The 23,538-nt window shown below is 43.3% G+C and overlaps 1 protein-coding gene across 2 annotated transcripts in view; it reads right to left on the bottom strand.

Annotated features, from left to right (window-relative positions):
• The window catches only part of EPHB1 (EPH receptor B1), a gene marked incomplete at both ends in the record, with an annotated part of 419,149 nt that overhangs the window by 51,418 nt on the left and 344,193 nt on the right, over positions 1 to 23,538 (bottom strand). The window contains 2 exons of one of the 2 annotated variants that reach the window (XM_084232252.1): positions 3,222 to 3,469; positions 16,849 to 16,971. In XM_084232252.1, coding sequence (XP_084088378.1) covers positions 3,222 to 3,469; positions 16,849 to 16,971 — 371 coding nt within the window. The remainder of the gene's footprint in view (positions 1 to 3,221; positions 3,470 to 16,848; positions 16,972 to 23,538) is intronic. The other variant, XM_084232253.1, reaches the window with a different exon arrangement.

The following is a 23,538-nucleotide window of genomic DNA, read 5'->3' as shown; positions in this document are numbered from 1 at the left end:
GAGTAGTGGTGTTTCCCCTCCCTCCAGAATGGTGGCAGGGGTGGGTGGGCAATCCTAAATTCTGCCATGGGAGAGGGACACTGAGTAGATGCCCGCTGGAGCACGGTACCCCCAGCCTCACCAATACTGACGGGAGCTGGAGTTGCGGCCATGTGAAGCAGGGAATCCCTGTTGGACGGGAGGAAACCATTGCGTGAACTGAGGATTTACCCTTTTCCATTCTTCTCTGAATGGTGACCCTAAATTATACTACTTCCCAGAATATGGACTCTGCAGAACTGAACTGATGACCTATTTTTCGATTTTATCAAGCAGCAGATAAATCAATTAATGTTGCCATGCTTCAGGGTTTGGTAGTAATGCTCAAATTAGATTTATAGATTACCTGCCTCCACACTGTGTGAGGAGTCAGAGATGCTTCATTTCCCCTCTCCTCTTGGCACTGCCAGCTCTGGACACTCCTTTCTCTTCTCTTTTCCTTTTCTCCTATTTTGCCCCTAGTCTCTCTCCCACCATCTGAGTCTCATCATGATGAAAAATACTGGTGTCCAGCATGCCTCCATGTCTTGACCTCCAGATGGACACAGTGCTATGCAGAGCAACAGTGTGAGGTTTTGGTTTTTGCAGGCTCCTGGGAATGACCCCCTGTTCATCTTTATGTTCCAGGGAAAGACTGATCAATGTCCCCAGAACATCCTGTGACTTTCTGTGAAGTACAGTCAGGTCACTTGTAGGAAATAAATGACCTCGGAAAGGCACTAGAGGTTGATTCTAGAAAATAGTTTTTCTTCTAACATTGCCTTCTATTCACTTCTGACTGTCTTCACGAGATCTCTGATCATGAGTGAATGTCCCCAGGAAAGCATGGTCCATAGTCTGCTCAGACATGACAAGTCTGGTCACAGAGACAAGACACCAGACACACTCCAATGGCTACATCTCTGCTGCATCCCTGAGCGCTTTTGTTCTAGGAATGGTTATGCATGTTTTTTATTCAACTAGCACACAGCAGGAGCTCACTGGGCTAGGTAGTGGAGTTTCAACACACAAGGCACACCCCATACCCTCAAGGAGGCCGTATCAGGCCAAGTAAGTACAGGAATCCATAATCTACATGAGTTGTCTCCCCACCATCCCCACCCAGAGGAAGCAAAGAGTGCACAGTCACTCTGTAGAGGTAGCTTCAGGCCTGTACAAATGTCACTTACAGAAGAGCCCCCCAGCTCCCCTTCCACCCTGCAGTCCCAAAGATCTGCTTCTGAGCTTTGAAGCTACCACACATTGCTGACAGATTACCAAAGAGGCCATGCTTACTTTGACATTTGCACATGCTTTTCCATTGTTCTGTCCAGCCTATCTATTTGCTCCCACTACCTGTCTGGAAAATTCCTCATTTTCCAATCTCAAGTAAATTCACCCTCCCCTTTGAAGCCTTCCCTGGCTTCCCCAGGAAGGTTGAAGCTCTTCTTGGCCTACGACAGCTCTGTGCTGCCCTGTAGGATATGCATGTACAGTATAATATAGACAGATGATTACTGGGTGCTGTGGGCACTAAGGTCCGGGGAGCCAGGGACTTCTGTGGCAGGCTGAACTCTCTAAGATGGACAAAACAGGATCCCCCAGCCCTTACTGGAGAAGATAACATCAAGTTGCTATCTTCCACCAAAATGTGGGGCCTGTTTCCTCCCCTTGAATCTGGGTGAGTGTGAACAGCAAACTGAATCTGGGTGGGCCTGTAACTACTCTGAAGGATGCCGTGTGACTTTTGAGGGTCTGTTATAAAACTGATACAATCCTCTCTCTTCTCCTCTTGGGATGCCTGTCCTGGGATCCAGCTTGCTATGAGAAAACACCATCAGGCCACAGGAAGAGATGTCAGGACACCAGCATCACTGAAAGATGAGTGAATCAGTCTTCCGATGACACCAGGCCTCAGCCCTTGAGCTGCCCCAACTGACACTGCATGGAGCAGAGATCCTCCACAGGCCCTGCCCAGACTTCAGACTCATGAGCAAAATAAATCATTATTGTGCTAAGTCAGGAAGTCTTGGGTTGCATTAGAGCAACCTCTTTCAACTCTGGCTTAGCACCCAAAAGAAGGTGTGACTACAGCAGTTACCCCATAAATGGTTTTTTTTTTTTTTAATTAAGGTAACATTAGGCTATCCCCATCAGGTATTGCCACCAAAGTGCACCCACCACCAAATCACACATAGTCTACCACAGTGAATGTTTTAATGACTGACTATATGAACAGTCCTTTGAGCTGCAACCACAGCTACTGTTTGGTCGATTTGAGATGTGCATAGACCGCTACTTGGTATTACCCAGAGGGTAATACTTTGTATACCTTGAAGCCCTTGCTCAGAAGGCTTTGCCTCCAGTTTTTGTGGCAGGCTGCCATAAAACCTTTGCTCTCAGGGTCCTCTCAACTGTCCCCAGCTTTGGAATGAGGCAGGCCTTACCCCCTGGCCTAAGCTCAGTCGGCTCCCTCTCCCTGGAGGTCAGCTTTATGACCTTTCCTGCTCACCCCTTTCCTCAGTGGCTCTGATTCCCCACAGAAATGAAATGACTCTGTTGTGGTTGCGTGTGGGGATGTTCTAACAATAACCTTTCACAGACCTCCCAGCCATAACCTCCAAGGACACTGCCCAACCCCTCAAAGCAGGTTGGTTAGGAATCAGAATTCTTCCACAGCCTCAAAAAGGACTTGAAGATACTTTAAGCAATCTTACCCTTCCTGCTCAGAAGAGCAGCTCAGAGGGCAGAAGGCCCAGGCATCAGGAAAGGGCAAGCTGTTTTATCTCTGAACTGCAAATGAAGAGAGCTGGCTAGGAAGGCGGCTGTGCTTGAAAAAGAATAGATATGACCACTGGCATCTGCATGAATCCACAGGACCACACAGCAGCTGAAAGTCTCTTCAATCTCCATGATTCATGCAGATGCCAATGGCCGAGCTTCACCATCCCCCCTTCATTCATTCCTATTCACCCTACAAGCTTTATGAAGACCCTGGTCCATGCCATCCTCCTTCCGAAGAGTCCACATACTCTGCTTTGTTCTGTCCTTTTAGCAAAAATCTGTTCACTTCCCTGATGTCTCTAATACCCACCCCCACTTCATCTCATCAGGTGATTCCTGAATGCAGATTAGCGCTCGGCCACCTCCCCAGCCATCTTTGTCCAGTGTCCAACAGCGCTAACATCATAGGTGCTGCTTACCCTGAGGAAAGAATCCAAAGCACCATTTTCCATGAACTCAGTGATGATCATGACCGGCCGACTCTTGGTGACCACGCCCTCGAGGCGGATGATGTTGGGGTGGTCAAACTGTCCCATGATGCTTGCCTCACTCAGAAAGTCCCGCCGCTGCTTTTCCGAGTACCCAGCCTTCAGTGTCTTGATGGCCACGTAGATTTCCCTCTTGCCTGGGAGTTTCAAACGCCCCTTGTACACCTCTCCAAACTCTCCTGCAACAAGAATGCAATTATTACCCTCTTTCTTCTCCATCTGTGGAACCACAAGGGAAGCAGCTTATCAAGAACAATGGTGCTCAAAGTGGAATTGTGATTAAAGTGGCAGAAATGGAAATAGTGTTCTTTTATTGCAACTATGATGTCTTGGCTCTAATCAGTTCTTGGCAAACACAGAAAGAATACTAAAATGTGTTCCTCACCTCGGTTCTTAGAAATAGTTCAGGCAACTAAAGTGGAATTTCAGAATATATATGCATTTGGTTTTCCCCACATTTGGTTTTTCATATGTGTCCTAGCTAAATAATTGAAACGAAATGGTCAGTTTCATTTAGAATCATAATTCATTTTTAGTGGAACCCATCACAAGCAAGTCCAGGGACTCGGGGATATTGTTAGGTGTGTTAGTTCTTTGAGTGAGATGTATAGTGTATAATTACTACATTGTCTTGAAAATATTCATGTCTATTGGGTCCCCAGAAAGCAGACACTGAGAAGTTGGGATGGGAAGGGATTTATCTGTGTGAGATAAAAGGAGGAAGAAGCAGCAATGGACAGGAGAGCCCCAGTTGCAATGCAGACCCAGAGGTCTCATCCAACCCAGTGCGGAGCTTCAGTGTAGAGCACCCCTGGCTACCATTCTGCCAAGCTCAGTTACTGGTGAGTGCTGCCAGGAGGAGCTGGGCCCCTGCTGTAAAGTAGAAGCTGATTATGAAGTTGATGCAGCCTGAGGATGTTGGCTCCCTGTGCTCCTGGAGGCTGAAGAGCAAGTGATTTTCCAAGCAAGCACGAGCTGCGCACCTCCATGGGTGCCACAATATTTCAACATTTTTGCAGTAAGATCACCAAGAGTGAAAATAATTCTGGTGACAGTATTTCATGGCTGGTTTTAAAATATCTGCTAAATCCTATTAAATGTGCTTTCAAATAGTTAGTTTAAGATTTAACTTAGTTTTGAAACTTCCATTCCTTTCATGGAAAGCAGTTCAGCAGCTACTCTTAAGTGCATCCTGAAATGTGTGTCAAAAGCCTGACAGGAGAAACATGACTTTCTGCTGGGAAAACTTACTCTTCTTCATTCAGCTTCTGGGAAAAAAATGATGGAGCAAGCTGTGAGCAATCAGATAAATTTGTTTTTCCCAAGTTGGGGAAACTGGCCGTATTAGAAAAGCATGTTGGCATCTCTGTGATTTATTTGGGAGTTTCTTTTGTTTTCTGCTGCAAATAAAGTGGAGAGGAAACTGCGTGGAAGGACCTTTCATGCAAAATTGCTTCCATCAATGGGACCTCGTAGAAGCTGGAGCTTGGGTAGAGGTTGACTTCAGTGCCACTAGGAAGATTTCAACAATATTAAGATATATATCACGTGTAACATTGCTTTTGACATTTAATCACAGGCTGCTTTGGTGAACTGCTGGAGGTCAGACCTAGTCTCATCTGTGGCTGTAGCTTGGGCATTGCACTGTAGTGCCTTGTACGTGGTAGGCGTGCCAAAGCAAGGTGGGCTACTAAATTTATTATTTTTGTTTGACTTTTGTTTCTACTCTTGGGATAAAAACTGCTAGAGACTACTACTGCTCTATTCAAAAGAAGTAGGAGTACCCACATTTAAATTTTTATGAAAGATTTTATTGCTGTATCTTTTATAGCCAAACACTGCATGACCATCATCTGGAGAAAGGCTAGCAAATGGCACACCTATTCTGCAGAAAGCCTTGAGCTGCTGAAAACTAAAAGATGAGTGATACACATTGACTTCAAAAGATTTCCATATTGTATTGTTAAGAGATGGGAAAAAGAAGAGCAAGTTATAAAATGTAATATGTAGTATGTGCCCATGTGGAACATTTGTGTGTGTATACAAAGCAGATGATAGGGAAAATCAATATCAAGCTTATTTTTAACCTCACATTATATTTAAATATGGTTATACTAGAAGGGTGAGAACAGGAATGGTGAAGTGTAGATGAGTAAATGGAACTACTATTTTGTTAGAATAGTTACAATAAGCATTAGTTTTAGAGTTCAAATGAGCAAAATTGAAAGAAAATACCGAGCAGTAGGATCTATTACGCAAATGTATATGTGTAATATATACATGCATACATGTATAGGTATGGATATGGATGTACCTCCAGATGTGTAAATGTGTATACACATGTATGCACATATACATATAACATATATGTTATATTACATGTAAAACACATCTATAATATAACATATATGTTATATACACACATATATACATATAACAATAAAATCCATCCCTCTGACACCCTGACCCAAATGTTTTCAATAACCACGAGCTGAATAAATACAAACTGCATACTTGATAAATGAAGAATAGCAGTTAGTATTTCTTCCTGAAGTCATAATGAAATCTACTTTCTTTCAGTGGAGAGGTGAAGGTACAGGTATGTTAGTATTTCCTCTTGGAGGATATAGGATAGCAATGTTTACTGATCACCTACTGTGTGCCAGGCACTATGCTAGGTTCTTTGCATATCTTATATCACTTAGTCCTTACAACATCCTCATGAGTTACTATGTCCATTTTACTAAAAAGGAAAGTCACAGCAGTGAGTCAGGACCACACCACACGTGTTGGCCATACTTACCCCTTTTCCTGCCAGCCATCCTCCTGAGTTAGCAGTGTACCAGAAAACAGAATAGTAGGGATGTGGAGTCAATGCAGGGACCAACATGCCCCAACAGTGCAGGTCTAATACCTGATATGCAGTTTCTGTCACAGCAACTCATTGTCTAAGAAATAGCAAGCTCAGTGGGACTATCTCATAGATAGATGTCATGTTCATTGTAAGTTCCTGTCTGGGAGTCAGGTGGGATCACAATATTTACAAGTCAGAATATTTACCAATTTCTTCATATCAGCATGCAGAGTTTGGAAAAGTGTTCCAATGACTCTGATGGCCCCACCACTCATACATGAACACCTCAGTTGAGGACTTGGGTTGTATACCAGTATTCTTAAAGTTGGCAGTCTACTGTAATCATTCAGGGAGCTTTACAAAGTATAGGATCCCACCTCCAAGAATTCTTATTAGTTGGTCTGGGTGTTGCCTGGGTATGGACATATTTAAAGCTGTCCCTGGATTGACTACATAATTTGCAGGGTCTGGTACAAAATGAAAATTCAGGACTCCTTGTCCAGGAATTATTAAGACTTTCAGATGTGACAACAGAGCACTTAGCTAAGTATGACCGCTCCTGAGGATAAGGCCTCGGAGACTGCACCAGTCACATAGCTGTATACCAGGCCTAGCAGCCCAGGTGTTTTGACATGCAGCCAAGGGTGACAACCAGGAGTCTAAACCACCCAAGCACATTTCAAACAGATTAGTCAGCTGCCAAAAGTTCTGGAATAGCTGGAATTCATCTCAACACCATTGAATCCTTCTGAAAGCAGTATTTACACACAGGATGCCTCTTACTGCAGGCCCTGACCCAGAGTGTGGGCTTTATAGATGTGAGTATAGAGAAGAAACAGAAGAAGGAAGGAAGAAACCAGTAAAGGGACAGCTTTGAAAAGTTCTGTCAACATCGAATGGTGTGGATCCCTTTACTTTTCTAATTGATAAATGTTATTTAATTTTTAATCTTTGTGGTTGACCGGTCTTGACATGCAGTGTATCTAAATAGTTTAGCTTCAAACACATCCTTTGTAGAGTATCCTCACAGAGTTTTTAAAAATTATACAATAAAAGCATATTCTTTTGAAAGGAACTTTAGGGCAGTGAAATTACTCTGTAGGACAACATAACGGCAGACACATGCCATTATACATTTTTCTAAATTCTGGGTGTACAACACCAAGAGTGAACCTTAAGATAAGCTATGGACTTTGAGTGATAGTGATGTATTGTCAATGTGGTTTCATCAACTGTGACAAATCTAGCACTCTGCTGGGGCATGTTGACAATGGCAGAGCTACGCATGATGGGGCAGGGAGTGCACCAGAAATCTCTGACCCTTCCATTTAATTTTACCATGAACGTTAAACTGCTCTAAAATATTAACTTAAAAAAATATTCTCCTTGTGTAGGAAGAGACGGACTTTGTATAGTTACTGCATAGCCGTGTTACTGCTCTCAGAAATCTGCTCTACAATCACTAGAAAGCAGTGGTTTAACAGTGATTCTGTTAAAATAATTCCTTTCCTGTGTGGCAAAGAAATGACTTCATATTCTCCAAGCCCAGAGGTTTTCAAGCACCAGCTACAAAGGAAGTCACAATCCACAGTCCTCATTCGGAGGCTATGCTCCACCCTGTAATTGAGTGACCCAGGTGCAGCTGGGGGCAACCCCGATGAAGAGTAGAGGAGGAAGCTCTGTGTCCCCACAGTCCCCCACTCAAGAGGGTGGACTGGGGGCAGCATTTCACTTCCCCAGACTCCCACTTTCATCTCCATACGACACAGAGAAATGATCAACTCTCTGACCTTCCCAACAGGGTGTTAAGTTTGACAGACAGTGCTTTGCAAACTGCAGCTTGTTGGAGAGACACGTGGGAGGTGATTTTTAAAAAGAAAGCTCAGGAATAGGGACTGGGGGTTATGGGGCTGGGGAGGAGAATGTGGGATGAGTATGGAAGAGAAAAATGAGGAAAAGTATATTTCTGCACCCTTCTGGGATATGAATGAGGTTGATCCAAGACAGAGCAGGCTTTGTGTCATGGATTGTGGGGAACACCCCTATCAGGTATCTGGGCATGAAGCTATCCTGCAGGCAGGCCCAGGAAGCAAAAGTCTGGGGGGTCCTGGCCCTCCAGCACCTGCACAGCCCATACAGGGAATGGGAATCAATGGACATATTGCCATTATTTTGAACAAAGAGAAAATCAGGGCCTCCCTGGTGTTAAGGAGGTTGAGTTCAGTGCTGGGAGGCTATCCGTGGCCTCTGTAGAGGGAGTTCAATCCCTGGATGGCCAGGGAGCTACACATGTGGTGCAGTAGTCCTCTCCTGTCTCGCCCACTGCTCCCCTCAGCAGTGTATTTCAGTCTGTTGATCTGCCTGCTCTGCTCCCCACTCTGTCTCTGGTGTGTCCTCTCACCCCTCATACCTCTGGCCTCTATCCCAGTTCTTGTATGCATGGATAAATGGATAAATCTTTTTTTAAAAAAAAAAAATCAAGATCTAGTGCCTCTTACCTTCTGAGATACAACTTTATCTGTGCCCTTTGATTTTAGGTTCATATACTATTTTCCATAAACTATTTTTTGCTTTTTTGATAGCTTTCCTTGATTAGGGCCAAAAATTAAAGTGCTTTGTTTTGCCATGATCACAACTCGAAAGAACTTCCTTTTTGTTTTAGTTGGTAGTTTATTTCCCTGTGTAGAAACTTTTAAGTTGGATACAGACTCATTAAAACAAAGGACACTCTACTGAATGGGAGAAAACACTTGCACACCACACATCCAACAAGGGGCTGATATCCAAGTCCACAAAGAACTCATACAAAGAAAAGAAAACAAATAATCTGATCAAAGAATGAAAAGAGAGCTAAACAGGTACTTCTTCAAAGAAGACATACAGTTGGCCAATAAGAACATGAAAAAAATGCTCATCATCTCTTATTATTAGGGAAATATAAGGCAAAACCACAATGAGATACAACCTCACACCTGTGAAAATGGCCCACATCAAAAAATATCAGAAATAACAAGTGCTGGTGAGGATGTGGAGAAAAAGGAACTCTTGCACTGTTGGTAGGAATGTGGACTGGTCCAGTCTCTATACAGAAGAGTATGGAGATTTCTCAAAACATTAAAAAGAGATCCACCATATGACTCAGCAATTCCACTCGTAGGTATCTATCTGAAGATCACAAAAACACTAATTCAAAGGGATGTATGCACTTGTATGTTCATGGCAGCACTATTTACAATAGCCACATTATAGAAACAACCTAAATGCCCAAAAACAGATGAATAGATTAGGAAGATGTGGTATATACACACAATGGAATACTAATCAGTTACAAAAAAAGATAAACTTTTTTTAATATATTTTTTTCTGCATGGAAGAACTGGAATATAGGCCAGAGGTGCGGAGGGTAAAAGGATTCACCAGAGATAGAGTGGGGAACAGAACAGGCAGTTCTACTGAAATACACTGTTAAGGGAAGCAGCAGGTGAGGCAGGAGAGCTCTTTTGTGCCACATGTGGGTTAGCTCCCTGGCTGGGGATCGAACTCAGGTCATAGTGGTGATGGCACTGGGACTTAACCCCTAGGCCACCAGGGAGGCCCTCAAAAGAAGAGAAACTCTTGCCATTTGTGACAACATGGATGGGACTGGAGGGGTTATGCTAAGTGAAATAAGACAGAAGGGGAAAGACAAATATTGAATGGTGTTACTTATAAGTGAAAAATAGAGAAACCAAAGGGTCAGATGAAATCAAACCAGTAATAAATCCTAGAAATCTGACTAAGAGGGAGGAGGACAGGGGAAGAACAAGGTGGGAGGGGGCACAATGGACTACAGTGGAGGACTATGGGTGCCTTGGTGGTGGGTGTGACCCTATTTTTCTAAATCATGTCTAGTGTTGTAAACCAATATTAAATAACTAAATAATTTCCTTGCATGTAAGCCTCAAACCATGGCCATAGAATTTTCAGTTTTGTTTTGTTTTTAAATCATAGTATCTAAGAAATATTCTTAACAAATCACACATTAAATATTTAAAATAGATGCTTATAGGAAATGACTAGGTAGTGGTTGAGGTTGGTTCTTTCTGTGCAGTAATTACAGCCTGCTGAATTTTTGTCTGACTGGATTTGGACTGGCACAGCTTTAGAGCTGACCTTGGATCTCCTGATATAGCCAAACCTCCCTTTGTCTGGTACCCTGCTTGCGTCAGGCCATTTAGGTAGCTAGTGGTTCTCAGCAGGGTTCTGAAGTGTGGTTCCTGCCCTATAACATCAGCTTGTTAGAACATGCAGCCCCACCTAGCCCATCATATCAAAGCTCTGTAGGTGGGGCCTTGTGATTTGGGTTTTAACAGGTCTCCAGGTGATCTTATGCTTGGCTCAGGTTTGTGAACCACTGCCCTCAAGGTTGTCAGCTGAGGGTAATTTATCCAGTTCCTGAGATTGTTTTCCCAGACAGTTGCTGAAATTATTCCCTACCAGTTCAGTTCCTTGCCACTTCCTTTTTCTACTTTCCTTGACAAAATGAGGAAGAGAGAAAAAGTGGTTTAGTAGCATTAAATGCTTCAATTATTAAATATAAAATCAGAAGGAAAGAATTTTCAATTTTTGAAAATGAAACATCCAATCTGCCAGCAGGTATTTCAAGCAGTAGCTATTGGCTATGTGCAGTGGAATCTACACACAATTGCACTCTTTTTTTTTTTTTTTTAAGCAACATTTTGATGTCATAACCTGCCTTGGGGGTAGAGGGGATGGAAACCAGAGTTTCTAGTTACTAATTCAAGCTTCCACCAGAAAAGGAACTTTTAAAGAATAAATTTAAACTAGGTTTTAAAGTATGATTTTAAGCAAGTTTTAATCATACTAACCTGTGCAAGGTATGCAGGCATTCCACTACCTGCTGACCCTGTACTCTGGACAGACACTACTAATTGATCACAGCTCCATTTTTCCAGAGTTCCCAAATACCCATTACTAGGCTATTGTAGTTGGCAGATGAGATAGAATGTGCTTAACAGTCATGGTGTCCACAACAAATAATACCGACATGATCAACACAGTTTTTTCTTTTCTTACAGATTTTTGTGGTCATTAGACGCATACCTATGTTAAATCATGGGAGCAAGCTAAATATCTTGGTCTTTATTGATGTCCTAATTATGGAATATAACTGATAATACAAAAAAGAGGAGGCAGAGGATGGGACCAGGGTGTTCTAGAAGAATATCTCTCCCCAGGAAATGTAGGATAGTTTCTGCTGCACCACCACAAGGACATATGGAATGCTAGGACTACATCATGCCTCCCAGTATTTCAAACTGCTAGAGAATTTACCATCAGAACCAATGTGCTTATATACTTAGTTGCTCTTTTTTATAACAGTAACCAGAGTGGCAGGTAGCCCAGGGACATCATTCACCAGACCTTGACAAGCCATATTTGGGTTTCAATTCTTTCTCTATCATTAACTCAGCTGGTAGCACAACCCTTAGCAAGCTATCCTCTGAATGCTAATATAAAGGAGACAGTGTCTGTAAAGTATGTACAAAGTGAGCATTCAATGCATGACATTTGTTTTAATTATAATTACTGAAGATCTCTATTTGATTTCCTCTTCTAGAAACCTTACCTGATCCCTACCCAGTATGGGGAATAGGTATGGGGCTACCATGCTGCACACTCTCATTTTGAATGATCTCAGGAGAGGCAGGTGAATAGGTGGCCTTTCTATCAAATTATCCCAAGAAACCCATCCTCTTCTGCAAGGAGAGAAGTGTTGGGCCTTGCTGGCCCTGCTCCCATGCAGACACACCATAGATTGATTCCCTCTTCCCAGAACTCCTCACAAAGGCCTCTCCCTGAAAGCTTCCTTTTTTCTCACTATAAGCCATCTGTGGAAATGCTGAATGGCAGCTGCTGGAGTCAGAGGAGGATGAATATGTTAATTAAAATACAATTGGCATGTCTTCTCCGAGATGACACCTCTTGGTGACACCTCTACCTACATTTTCATGCACTTGACAGTCATGTTCAGGGTGCTTCAGATAGTTATATAGGTTGCACACTACACAATCCAGGATTTCACTCAGGCTGTAGGGCTTAATCAAACATGGCAGCCCTGGGGGAGTCTACTGATCAAACTGATCAGAATTAACAAATGCATTGGAGTTCACCTGTGAGATGACTCCGATTAGTCAGCTTCATGGTTACAAAAAGTTGATATTCTCCAAAGACACCAGATGGCCTGCTGTCTATAAAGAAACGTAAGTTATTCCAGTTATCCACAGGGCAGAGAAGTGCTGGCCCTCCTTCTTTCCACTGGCAACTTCTAGGGCACTGAATTACTTATGATCTCACTCCACCTCTCTGTAGTCTCTATACTCTCTACTATCTCAGACTACCCAGTTTCCAAATTTTGTCCTTGTTATGCTTTTTCCCTAAGGATATACTTTGTTTCAACCATGCACAACAAATACCTAATTGAGTATTTAGTGCCACACTGGCATAGGACTAGCAAACATGCTTATATGTCTTCACTTTCATGGGACTTTGCATATGGCAAGGAAAGATGGACATTAAACTAATAATTACATAATCATTAATGAGTTAATGATAATTCAATGTTCATCAATAATGTCACATCTGGCTCCTGTTTATTCAATTCCTTTTCTCATCATTCCTTAACAGCTTTAGAAGAAATTTGAGCAGTTGATGCAATTCTTCAAGCTCCTAATTTTTAGATTTTATCTTCTTATCCTTCACTTGAATGTGTAACCATCACTCCCAACACCATGGGGGTCAGGCAGCCTCTCCATTCAAGATGTTTAACCTGTTGCCCCTCATTTCTGGCCACAACCTCTAAGCTATATCCACTCCAGTAGTCAAGTCCACCGGTAACTCCATTCACCATGTTTGGATAACTCCCATTTAGATTTGCTTAGTTACTAAAATCCAGCCTTCCTACTATCTTTGATCCCAGCATCAGTCATCTCAAACCCTTTCCATGTTTCTAAGCAAAGTCCCATAACTCGCTTCCATATCTCCAAGATCTTAATCCACCCTTTCCCAGCACCCCCTTCCAGTCCAATCCAAGCACAGTGTCTATCAGGCATGTCTCCTCTCATTCCTATCACCCACCCTACTCACAAACCTACTGTAGCTCACCATTTTCTATAGGATGAAATCCACACAGGCCTCTGGATCTGTAGAGCTGAGCCTGATTATCCAGACTCAATGCTGGATGTTTACCCTCAGAAAACCTTTTTTCAACCCCTCAACCTTTTCAACCTTTCCTCAACCCTTCAATTTTTAATTTTCTCCTTGATCCCAGGATATGCCACACAGTGTTGGACCACTCAAAGCCTCAATACCCTGTTCCCACTCTCAGGTCCCGCTTCCCTTTTCCCTTGGTTCTCTCTTGCTACGGAGCCTCTCCTTGTCTCCCCTCCAGGGGTATGTGTATTCTGTGTTTTAGCTCTAAATCACCTACCTGCTCCCATGGAGTGGCAGTGTAATTGTCTTAGACAATAAGCCTGGAGGGTAGGAATTGTTAGGCATAGAGGACATTCTCCAGCATCTGCCAGTCACAGGCACAGAATCAATATTTAATGAATGAGAATCTTCTTGAACTCTAAACTTCATCCCTTGTGCAATAAACATAACTTTCTCATTTGACTCTGGTCTCAGCAGACTTAGGCAGGCTCCTCTACAACTTCTTTGAAATAACTTTGCACAGTCTGGAAAGTCTGGGTGAGCTGGTAAGTGTTCAACTACCAGTTCTCCAAAATATAGAGAAACAAAAACCCCTGCTGTGTGACACTTGCTAATTCCCATGGGGAGGGGTCGTCAATACTCCTACCATGGCTGATCTCAAGCTATCAACATGATGGCACTGAACCTGGGAAAGAGATGCACAGTTGCATCATGGGAGCAAGAACAAGCTTTCTGGCCCAGCACTGCTGGAAGGGCATGTCTCCCTCCTTGAGTCATTTAATTTTCTCTTCTGTCTCATTCTCTAATGGATCTCACAAAAACTTTCCTTTTTCCTACTGGTTTTCATCCTTGAAAACTCAGGCTAAAGGTTATCTCCTTTATGAAAACTTATTGATCCCCCATCTGCTCCCAGAACATGGCGCTGAGCCCTGCTTTTGTCCTGTGTACGTGCATGTGCTGTATGTGGTACAAGACAGTATATTATTGGCCTGTTTCCCACTAAGGCTGTCAGAGCTCTGAGGGGGGCAGTTGATGTCCATCTTCGGAACCCCACATCCAGCAGGTAACAAGTATTCCAAAACAGCTTGTTGAGGGGAGCAAGTAAGGGAGTGGGGAAGGAATCTAAATGACTTCTGTTGTTTTTTTTCCTGTTTCATTACCATTTTGCAACCAAGTTTTTGCCCCCTGCTCCAAATCAACCAGGTGGCTAGGAGAAATACTGTCAATTACACTGTATCCATCTTACCTGACAAAATTCTTTCTTTTCCCTTAAACTTGAATTTCCCACCTGATCCTTTGGTGTAAAGTAAACTTGGTGTCAATGAGGTGAGGTCTGGGAGAAGCAAGAGTAGTGACAAAGGAGGAAAAGAACTAGAGACTGGAGAAAGATTGATGCCAGCCAGGAAGGTCTTCAGTTAAAATTGCATCACATTACAATAGTGAATTCATATGCAGAAGGCTCAGTTTTGGAATTCTGAAGGGCTAGGAGGTGTTGTCTGGTACAGGGCGGGCAGCAGCAACTGGGCAGAGGTTTCTATCCAAGCTGCTGGGCATCTAATAAACAGCTAATGTACAAATGAACTCCTTCTCTGAACCATGTGACCGAGGAGAGGACTGTGTCACCTCTGAGCAGAATGCACAACAAACACAGCAGCTTTTGCAAAGGCTACACAAAAATGGGAGGTGAAGGATAGAGCAGGGGCATCGGTTGTCCCTTTATGGGCATCCAGCAGTTGGTGAGCTCACCCCAAATTCTAACTCCCCGACAGAGTCATAAAGTGAGAAGGCGTTTTACTCCTCCCCTGATAAAGGCAGAAGGGAAGCTGATGTATACTCGCTGGGGTGAAATGTAGCCCAGAAAACACTGCTGTAGCACATGACATAAATAACAGTGTGGAAATCACTAGCACCATTACCACATGACATAACAACAATGAATAACATGGGGAAACAGGGTGTTGGACTGAAAATCTGTCTCTGCAATACTCTTCCAAGTTCACTGGAGGAAGCTGTTCTCCTAAGAGTAATCCAGTCTATCTGGTACCCAGCCTTCCAAGTCATGGTCCTTAAATATATCAGTGTCTAAGGAGGAAGAGAAAATTATCTGCACAGGAGTGAAAGTTGTGGTTCAGTGACATACTTAATGGAAGTCAATGGAAATATGTATAGACTCGTGTGGATCAGATTAATAGGCTGTGACTCCTGAAGGGGTGGTGGGAAGAAAGTGCGGGTGTCCTGGTAGGGAGAGCACCAGCACCCACCACGTTGTTGCCACAAGCTTGAAGCTCTGTAAGAGGCAAACCCAGAGCCCCCCAAAATGTGTGACCTAATGCGTCAAGCTTTCAAATGTGACTTTCAATTTCACAGATGGCCTTTTGACCCTCTGTGCATTAAGAGAGGCTGTGAATGGAAGGATGGTGACATCCCTCCTAAAGGTAATATATGAAGTAACTGTAAGAGTTTGACTAGACATATTTCATTGAGCTAAAATATTATTGGATGAGGTAAAGTCCATTGTTCTTCAAATATATGAATGAAGTGCTTCTAGATATAGGAGCTAAAAGACTATAGCAGATGAATGAAGAGACCTTGAACAGTGGCTAATAATTAAAAAAGAAAAGACAAAGACTGTTGGAGAAGAAAAGTAGGTAAGGGAACACAATACAAACATATCTCTTAAGAAGTTCAAAAGAGGCAGTAGATGAGGCAATAAAGATTTTACTTACAAAGTAGTGATATTCTGGGGATATTTTACTGATTTACATTAATAAAAATATATGTGTAGATCTAAATTAATTCAACTACTGATCTGTCAAAGAAAGATGCACATTGTAGATCAGTCTTTATGTGAAATTTCCTAGGAACACCTCAGTTCTTTGCTGGACTGAGTTTCTATTCCAAAGCAGGAAGATCGATGAGAGCACATATATTTCTTAGGAGTGAAATTTGTCTTGTGCTCCATCCATATCATGGATCTTTTGTAAAAAATATGGCTAAGGGTGGGTTTTCTTCTGGAAACAGCGACCCCTCTTCAATTCATCATTGTCTATCTCTAAATTCATGTAGGTAGAAAAAGCAGAACTAAAATGATGGGAAGAAATACTGACCCAGAGTCATAGAGATATTGTCAGTACATGAGAGACTACGTCAACATCTAAAAATTTGCATTTCTTTCAAAATGTTCTCAATTCGGCACCATAGGTCTCTCTCCTTATCTGAATCTGGTGGTCTATTTCCAGGGCTATTTCTAAATCTTTTAAAACTATATATGACTTCTTGGCAACACCAGACAAACTTGGTCACCATGATCAAGGTCCTCAAAAGAAACCTAGACACACAGTATAGATGGTTCTCACTCATCTCCTGGGGAAAAGATGGTAGAAGCTCTTCCCTTTGGGATGATTTTTTATGCTAACAGAAAAGACCCAGTGTGGTGGAAAGAAGATGTTTGGACACCAAGAGAACAGAAACAAGGTGAGGGGAGGGCCATACCTGCTCCGATGACCTCTTCAATTTTCACAAAAGATACATCAATCTCCTTGGCAAACTCCCGGACAGCTTCGTTGGGATCCTCATAAGTGAAGGGGTCAATGTAGATCTTCATCCCTGGGGAGCCTTATTGGAGGAGATAAGCAGGGTTAACATCCCAAAGAGGACAGAAGAGTCATTAAGTACTGGCTGGGTGGTCGCTTCTACCTTCCAGGCTACCTCAGTTTGTCTTTCTGGGTGTCCCCATCTCCCTTCCCTAGGGGTCACACTAGCATGCTTCTCTGTCCTCTACTTCTCCTCCATATTTTCTTTTCTTTCCGAGCTCTTGATGAAATGTGAAACAGATTATTTATAAGTGACAGATCGGGACCGGTTCCCACACCGGGCGCTCACAGAAGGCAAAGAAGCTGATTGATGCCAACCAAATGCATTAGCAGGAAAGTGGTGGTAAAATGGTAGGGTAGATATCAATATTTATCAACTTGACAACTTTCATGAGTGGTGGCCATTGTTAAGGTTATAACTGACGGCTGCGTCCAGGCCTAGAAGAAGGATGGCAATGGATTAAAAGAAAGAAAAAAAGAAATTGCTATCAGAAAAACCTCAAGATGGAAGTGGGGAGACAGTATACCACAAGAGAAAATGGAAGAGAAAACACTGATAGAGAAAAAGCAAAGTCTTCATAGAAAAAAGTGAGGTGGAATGAAAGAAAAATGGTAATTGAACCCTCATGCCTTCAGACACGCTGAAGTATGAGAAACAAATAAAACAGTGAATGAGAAATACATAAAGGAATATAGACTTTGTTACTGATGTTTACAGTGGCAAGATAAATAGGTGTGCATGGGGACAAAGTAGAGAATTGTCATTGCAGGAAAAAAACACATTTAAAAAGTGGAAGAGAGGGGACAAAGAAGTAAATGGGACCCAAGAAACAAATAGATTCATCCGCAGGGTAATTTTTCAGCACGTTGGATGTGTCATTAGGCAGAGTGCAGAAGTTGTTTTCAAGGTGGTGTGGAGGGCCGGCGAGAGCTTCCAAATCCAAGCCACATGGTCTACTGTCTTGTTATATCCTTGAAAGGAGTAGCTCCCTGCTACCTGCTGTCCCCATTACTGCCTTCCTGGAAGACCAGGTCTGAAGAGCAGACAGCCTAGAACAGCGTTAGAGCTGGTGCCCACAGCTGGAGCACAAGGCCAAGGCTGACCTCAAGTTCCCGAGGGCTGCCCTCTCAGTGCATGCTCCCCGCTGCTGACTGCCAGCCCTTCATGCATGATCTAGTTTTGACATGTTTTTATCCAAAAACTTTTGAGTGACTCTGCACCTCCCCTAAAATAATGTCACCAGCAAATGCAGGCAAGGGTTGGAAGTAGTAAAGTACAACCCAAGGAAAGAGTGGGTTTTGCCTGGAAAATGCCTTTTCTGAAAGATGAGCTATTTCCAGCTATTGAATAAAATCACCCTAGATTGCTAGATGACTTGTTTTAGGATAGTCAACAGCTTCCTAGAATGTTCCTTGAAAACTTGGGGATAACAACATTGACTTTCGAATCTGGTGACTGAAATTTGAACAAAGCCAATAGAAAGGTTGCCACCTTTGTGAAGAATGTTTAATCCCCAGGGGATGTGGAGAGAGAGAGTGAGAGAGAAAAATTTGGTATGGAAAAACAAGAATAAGGATGATTGAGAGTAGATTGAGGGTGTCTCACAAAGTCAGATCAACATATCCAAGCAGTCTTACTTTGGGTTCTCCCAAAGCCAGTAGACTATCTGGGAGTCGATTCCGAAGAAGTATCTGTAGGTGAGTGGGGAAGTAAGATAAGGAAAGTAACAGTCTAGAAAAGGTGTGTTCTCCAGCCACTTACGACTGTGGGTAAATGAAGCAGGCTTAAGGCCCTTGGTAGCTGGTGTTGGTGACCACGTGCTTCAGAGCTGGCCCAGTCTAGGGTGGAGGGAGCTGTGGTTTCACCACATGGATTCCCAGCATTCGTTGGGTACCTTTGGACCTGCTGTATGGCCAGAGCTTTCAAGTGAAGAAATGCTGATGCTGCAGGCAGACTTTGGCCAGTGTGCACTTGTAGAGGTGAGGGCCAGAGAGAAGGCCATGGCAGAGCCTCTCAAAATGCAGAAAGGAAGACAGGTCACTGTTTACAACTTCAACAACTTGTGAATTCCTTGGAGATGACTGGAGATTGAGAGGTCAGATGGAAAGGCCCAGAGGTGAGATCAGAACCCCAAAGCCACGTACCAGACTAGTGTGAAGCAGCAAGTCCACATACTTCTCTGCTAACAATTTTCTCCTCTGCCAACGGAAGAGTTAACTCCTCCCTCCAGGGTGGCTGTGTATTAAGACCATATTGCAAGGGACATATCTAGCACAATGCTTGATGTACAAGGAGGGCTCGTGAACAGACATAGTCATAATTATTATCATTAGTAAATTGTTCTAGGAAGTCTATGGAGGGGTAGGAAGGAGAAGCGGGGTGGGTTAGGCAGTGGAGGATGTAAGCTGCTTAGGGTTATATTAGTTATTTTAAAAGTAACTACTTTGTTATTTTAGATCAAGGGTTTTTAAACGATGTATGCTAAGCTGTCCTACAGGAACTCTTCCATGGAAGCTAATTAAACAATCTAGAATGCGTTGTAATGAATGACTTGCAAGTAAAGACATATATAAGGATGAATGAGAAAGGATTCTGAGTTAATGAGTTTTATAGATATTGGCCCCAATCAGTTCAAAGAAGGAGCTTTTCCCAGAAGGGAATGGCTCATCTCTTGATGGTGCCAGGATTCTTTTAGGCCAGTAATATGCAACTAAGGGCATCTGAATGGGAGAAAGTTCATACTTTGACAAGTGCAATTTACTCACTTGTCAGTGAGTAGAGAGGTTTGCTAATTTCCTGACTTGGAGAATCACAGAGAATGCCCACACATGTGTGCGTGTGAATGCACGCGTGTGAGTCAGGGCTGCTCTTCTGGGCCTTGGGGCTTTGGTTATCACTAAAGTCTTCCCATGAAGCCAGGGCGACTGGAGCAATGCCAGTTTAGAACTCATGTGCCTATGCAATGGTAGGACTCAGTTCTTGTTTGCCCTGAAATTGACTATCATTGTTATACTTAGGAAGGGACTGAAACCAGAAGTCTACTGAATGGCTCAAACTCTGTGGTTTTCCTGACAAGGGCCTGAAAGGGTGGGTTGAGGAAATGGTCCTTTTTGGTTGGGGGCGGGGATCCCTATGTCCTAGATCCGAAGTGATTGGCTGAGCTTGTGCACATAATAGCTCTCCTGCATCCACCACATCTCGCAATGACACATCTCTCCAGACTCTCCCGCGTCATGGCCAGTCTTTCTCAAGTTCCAGAAGATTATGAGGAAAAAAAAATATCTTCAGCTAGGCAGAGCCGGTCATTTGTCTTTTGGCTCATTTTGTGTTTCTGCATAAATCCTGCATCAGCCTGTTCCTGCTCCCACTTGCCAGTGAGCAGTTTTTAATTATCAGGAAAATGGTATTTAGTGCAATGAATCACCAGACAGTGAACAAGGAATCAAGTCAGCTGCAGAGTAAGGCACAGCCAAACATTTGGAGACAGGGCTCAGGAAATGTTCTCAGATTGTGAGTGTTGGGGAAATATTAGCATCAGCAATATACTAGGGGATATATACTAGGGGATATATACTAGATATATACTAGGGGATGTATATAGCTCTCTAATGCAGGGCATTTTAGAATGTTCTGTACAATGCTTCACATTATTATTGTTAATATTCTACATTTACAATACTTTATATCATTCCCCATTATTTTTGACATAGGTTACATACCTACCTTTAGCACAAAAGTGGCCCGTATGGATCTAAATTTCTGATTGTTAATGCCTCCTCTAGAGAGGGGGGAAAAAATCTTCAATTTTGCCATCTTCTAGCTTACTAATTTCTATTAAAGATCTAATTTGCAGATGTATTAGTTCTTTGACCTCTAAATCTGTTTATATTATGGATGGGGTCATAGCCTGGAATGCTTAAAGCATTAAAGGATCATAGTCCCAAGAAATTTACCAAATCTTAAAATTGAGACAAGACTTAAAGTACATCAGATTTGGGGAGACATAATGTAGCCACTGTCCAGAGCATTCTTTCCTGGGATGGGAAGAAATTCCTGGCCATTGTCAGTGAACCCACATCAGTAGATAAAGGGTGTTCTCAAAAGTGAAGCTACTGGGACAAATTCTGGGGGTGCTGGCAGATGTGTGGGCTACATCTAAAATGTCAGCTGGCTCCATTTACAAGTGCAAGGTACTTAAGGCACAGCAGAAGTGGACTAGGAAAGGGTCAGTTCTAAACAGTATTGTCACTTGGAGATTCAAAGCTAAGGGAGAAGATGGAATGCTCCAGAACACTCATGCATTCAGAAAGTACAGAATTGGTACCAGGGAAATTATGTGTGGTCCATGGAGAGCACAACTACCTAGGAGGATTAGGGGGTCCAGGAAGAGACCCACATCTTCATGCAATTAGGCAATTCCTAGAAGCCCACTGCAGGGTCCCAGAGAGGTAGGACATTAAGTTATTTCCATTCACTCATCTCCTGTGTCCCACCCAGCATGTCTGGTGGAGCCACAAGAAGGGGGGATCATCTTTCTAGTTCCTATTCTGGAACCTGGGTGGACTTTGTCATCTTCTTCTTCGCCGAATTTGATCCAGAAATCCAAGCACAAGAGGAATGTTGTATATAAAATCCAGTCCCTAAAAGGGACGCCATCCAATCCTTTCCCTCAGTACTTGATCACCCGTATTTTTCTCAGCACTAACTAGACACTCAATCAGCACTATGCTAGACTGGAATTGCCAGGAAAAAGCTTGTGAAGTTCTTCAGGTGATTGAGATACAAGCTAACTGGGGAACAGGGCTGAGAGTCCAGCAGCAGGAACTTACATCTGGCAACAAGCTGATAGTGCTGCAGAAATTAGAAAAGGCAGAGGATGATAGATACCAGTATTGAAGGTCAGAATCCTAGGATGACTAGTGGCATGGGTGCCCTGCATTGCTGAAGGAGAAGCGTCATGGGGCACAGCTCAGAGAGAGGCCTACCACTGCAGGAGAGAGTGTGACCAGCTTGATGTGGAGGTGCATGGGGGAGAACTGACTATCACACAGAGGCATTAGGATTGAAGCCATGGAACAGAGGTGACCACTGTCCATCACCCATGTGATGGACAAGTGTACTGATGGACAAGTGTACGTGATGGTGTACTGAGGACAAGTGTAGGGTAAATGAAGTTGAGCAGGCTTTTAACACCATTGACCTCTGTGGCTATCACCTGCAGTCTTGATCTTGTTAATGGAGAAGGTGCATGGTTGTGGGGCACGTGTGCTTGATTATGGACACCTGAGCATGGGTGTGCATGCGCATGTGCAAGTGTGCCCACTGAGCCTAAGAGAGTGGTGTCACTCAGAGGACAGCTACGGGAAGTGAGCTACAAGAGGATGAGTTACTACAGAAGAGGTGTAGTGTAAGGAAAAATGTCAGGCTTTTCTGCCCTCCCGCCATCAGGATAGATGATGGATCCTTGCAGTCCCGAATGCATGCCTGATGGCGGGCACCTGGAGTAGGGTGTGGGCATAGGTAGATGGGATTCACCTGGGCTGAGACTGTGCTTTTAAGGGCGGCGTCACGGGGACGCCAGTAGAAGCCAATGAAGAAGCCAAGAAGCAGCAAAACTAACAGAAGAGCAGAGAAGCAGAGAGAATGCCAGAGAGCCCAGAGAGAGTGAGGATTTGCTGGGGGCTGGGAGGACTGCCAGCCTTCTGGCCCCCCAGCACCCCTGCCTGCCATATGCCTGGTAAACCCCAATAAAGACCTGCAAAACCACTGAGGACTCTGACTCCTCCTTTACCCGGTCTGCTGGATCATAGAAAACCTGCACAGTGTCCTGTTCCTGCCCCTACAAGAGGTAAGACCATGAGAGGATGCATAAGAGATCCCAAAGAAAATGCACAAAGATTTGCCGGGGATGTCTTTCCATTTCTTTGTGTCTGCTTCTATTTCTTTTCACAATGTTTTATAATTTTCTTTGTATAGGTCTTTCATCTCTTTTGTTAGCTAAGACATGGAAACAATCTAAATGCCCCAAAACAGATGACTGGATTAAAGAAAAATGTGGTTCTATACACAATGGAATACTACTCAGCAGTCAAAAAAGATAAATCATGCCATTTGCAGCTATGTGGTTGGAACTTGCAGGGATTATGCTCAATGAAATAAGTCAGAAGGTAAAAGAAAAATATCAGATGGTTTCACTTAGAGGAGGAATATAGGGGAACCAAACAAGGGATCAGGAAAAAAAAAAAGCTTGCAGGCAAAAGAAAAATTGGAGACATTCAGCAGGGGAGGCGAGGGAGAGGGAATAGAACAGGGGAGGGATGAGCATGAGAGTCTATGGTGATGGTTCACTGGTGACTTGGTGGTGGAAATTCTATGGGGATTACACCTGAGAGGAACAATGATGTAAAAAATATATATATACATAGATTTTAAAAAATTTGCTGGGGGTTGGGAGGCTCAGTTGCTTCTTCCCAGCCCCCCTGCCTGCCCACCCTGCTCCTGATTGCCCCACAATAAGAGGCATTGGGGATTTCATTTTCCTGATGGGTTGTAGCATTCACAAGCATAGTTACAGGGAAGGGGCTGGAG

Source organism: Talpa europaea, assembly GCF_964194135.1.
Source record: "Talpa europaea genome assembly, chromosome: 4".
Taxonomy (NCBI): Eukaryota; Metazoa; Chordata; class Mammalia; order Eulipotyphla; family Talpidae; genus Talpa; species Talpa europaea.
This window is presented reverse-complemented; position numbering and strand designations above follow the sequence as displayed.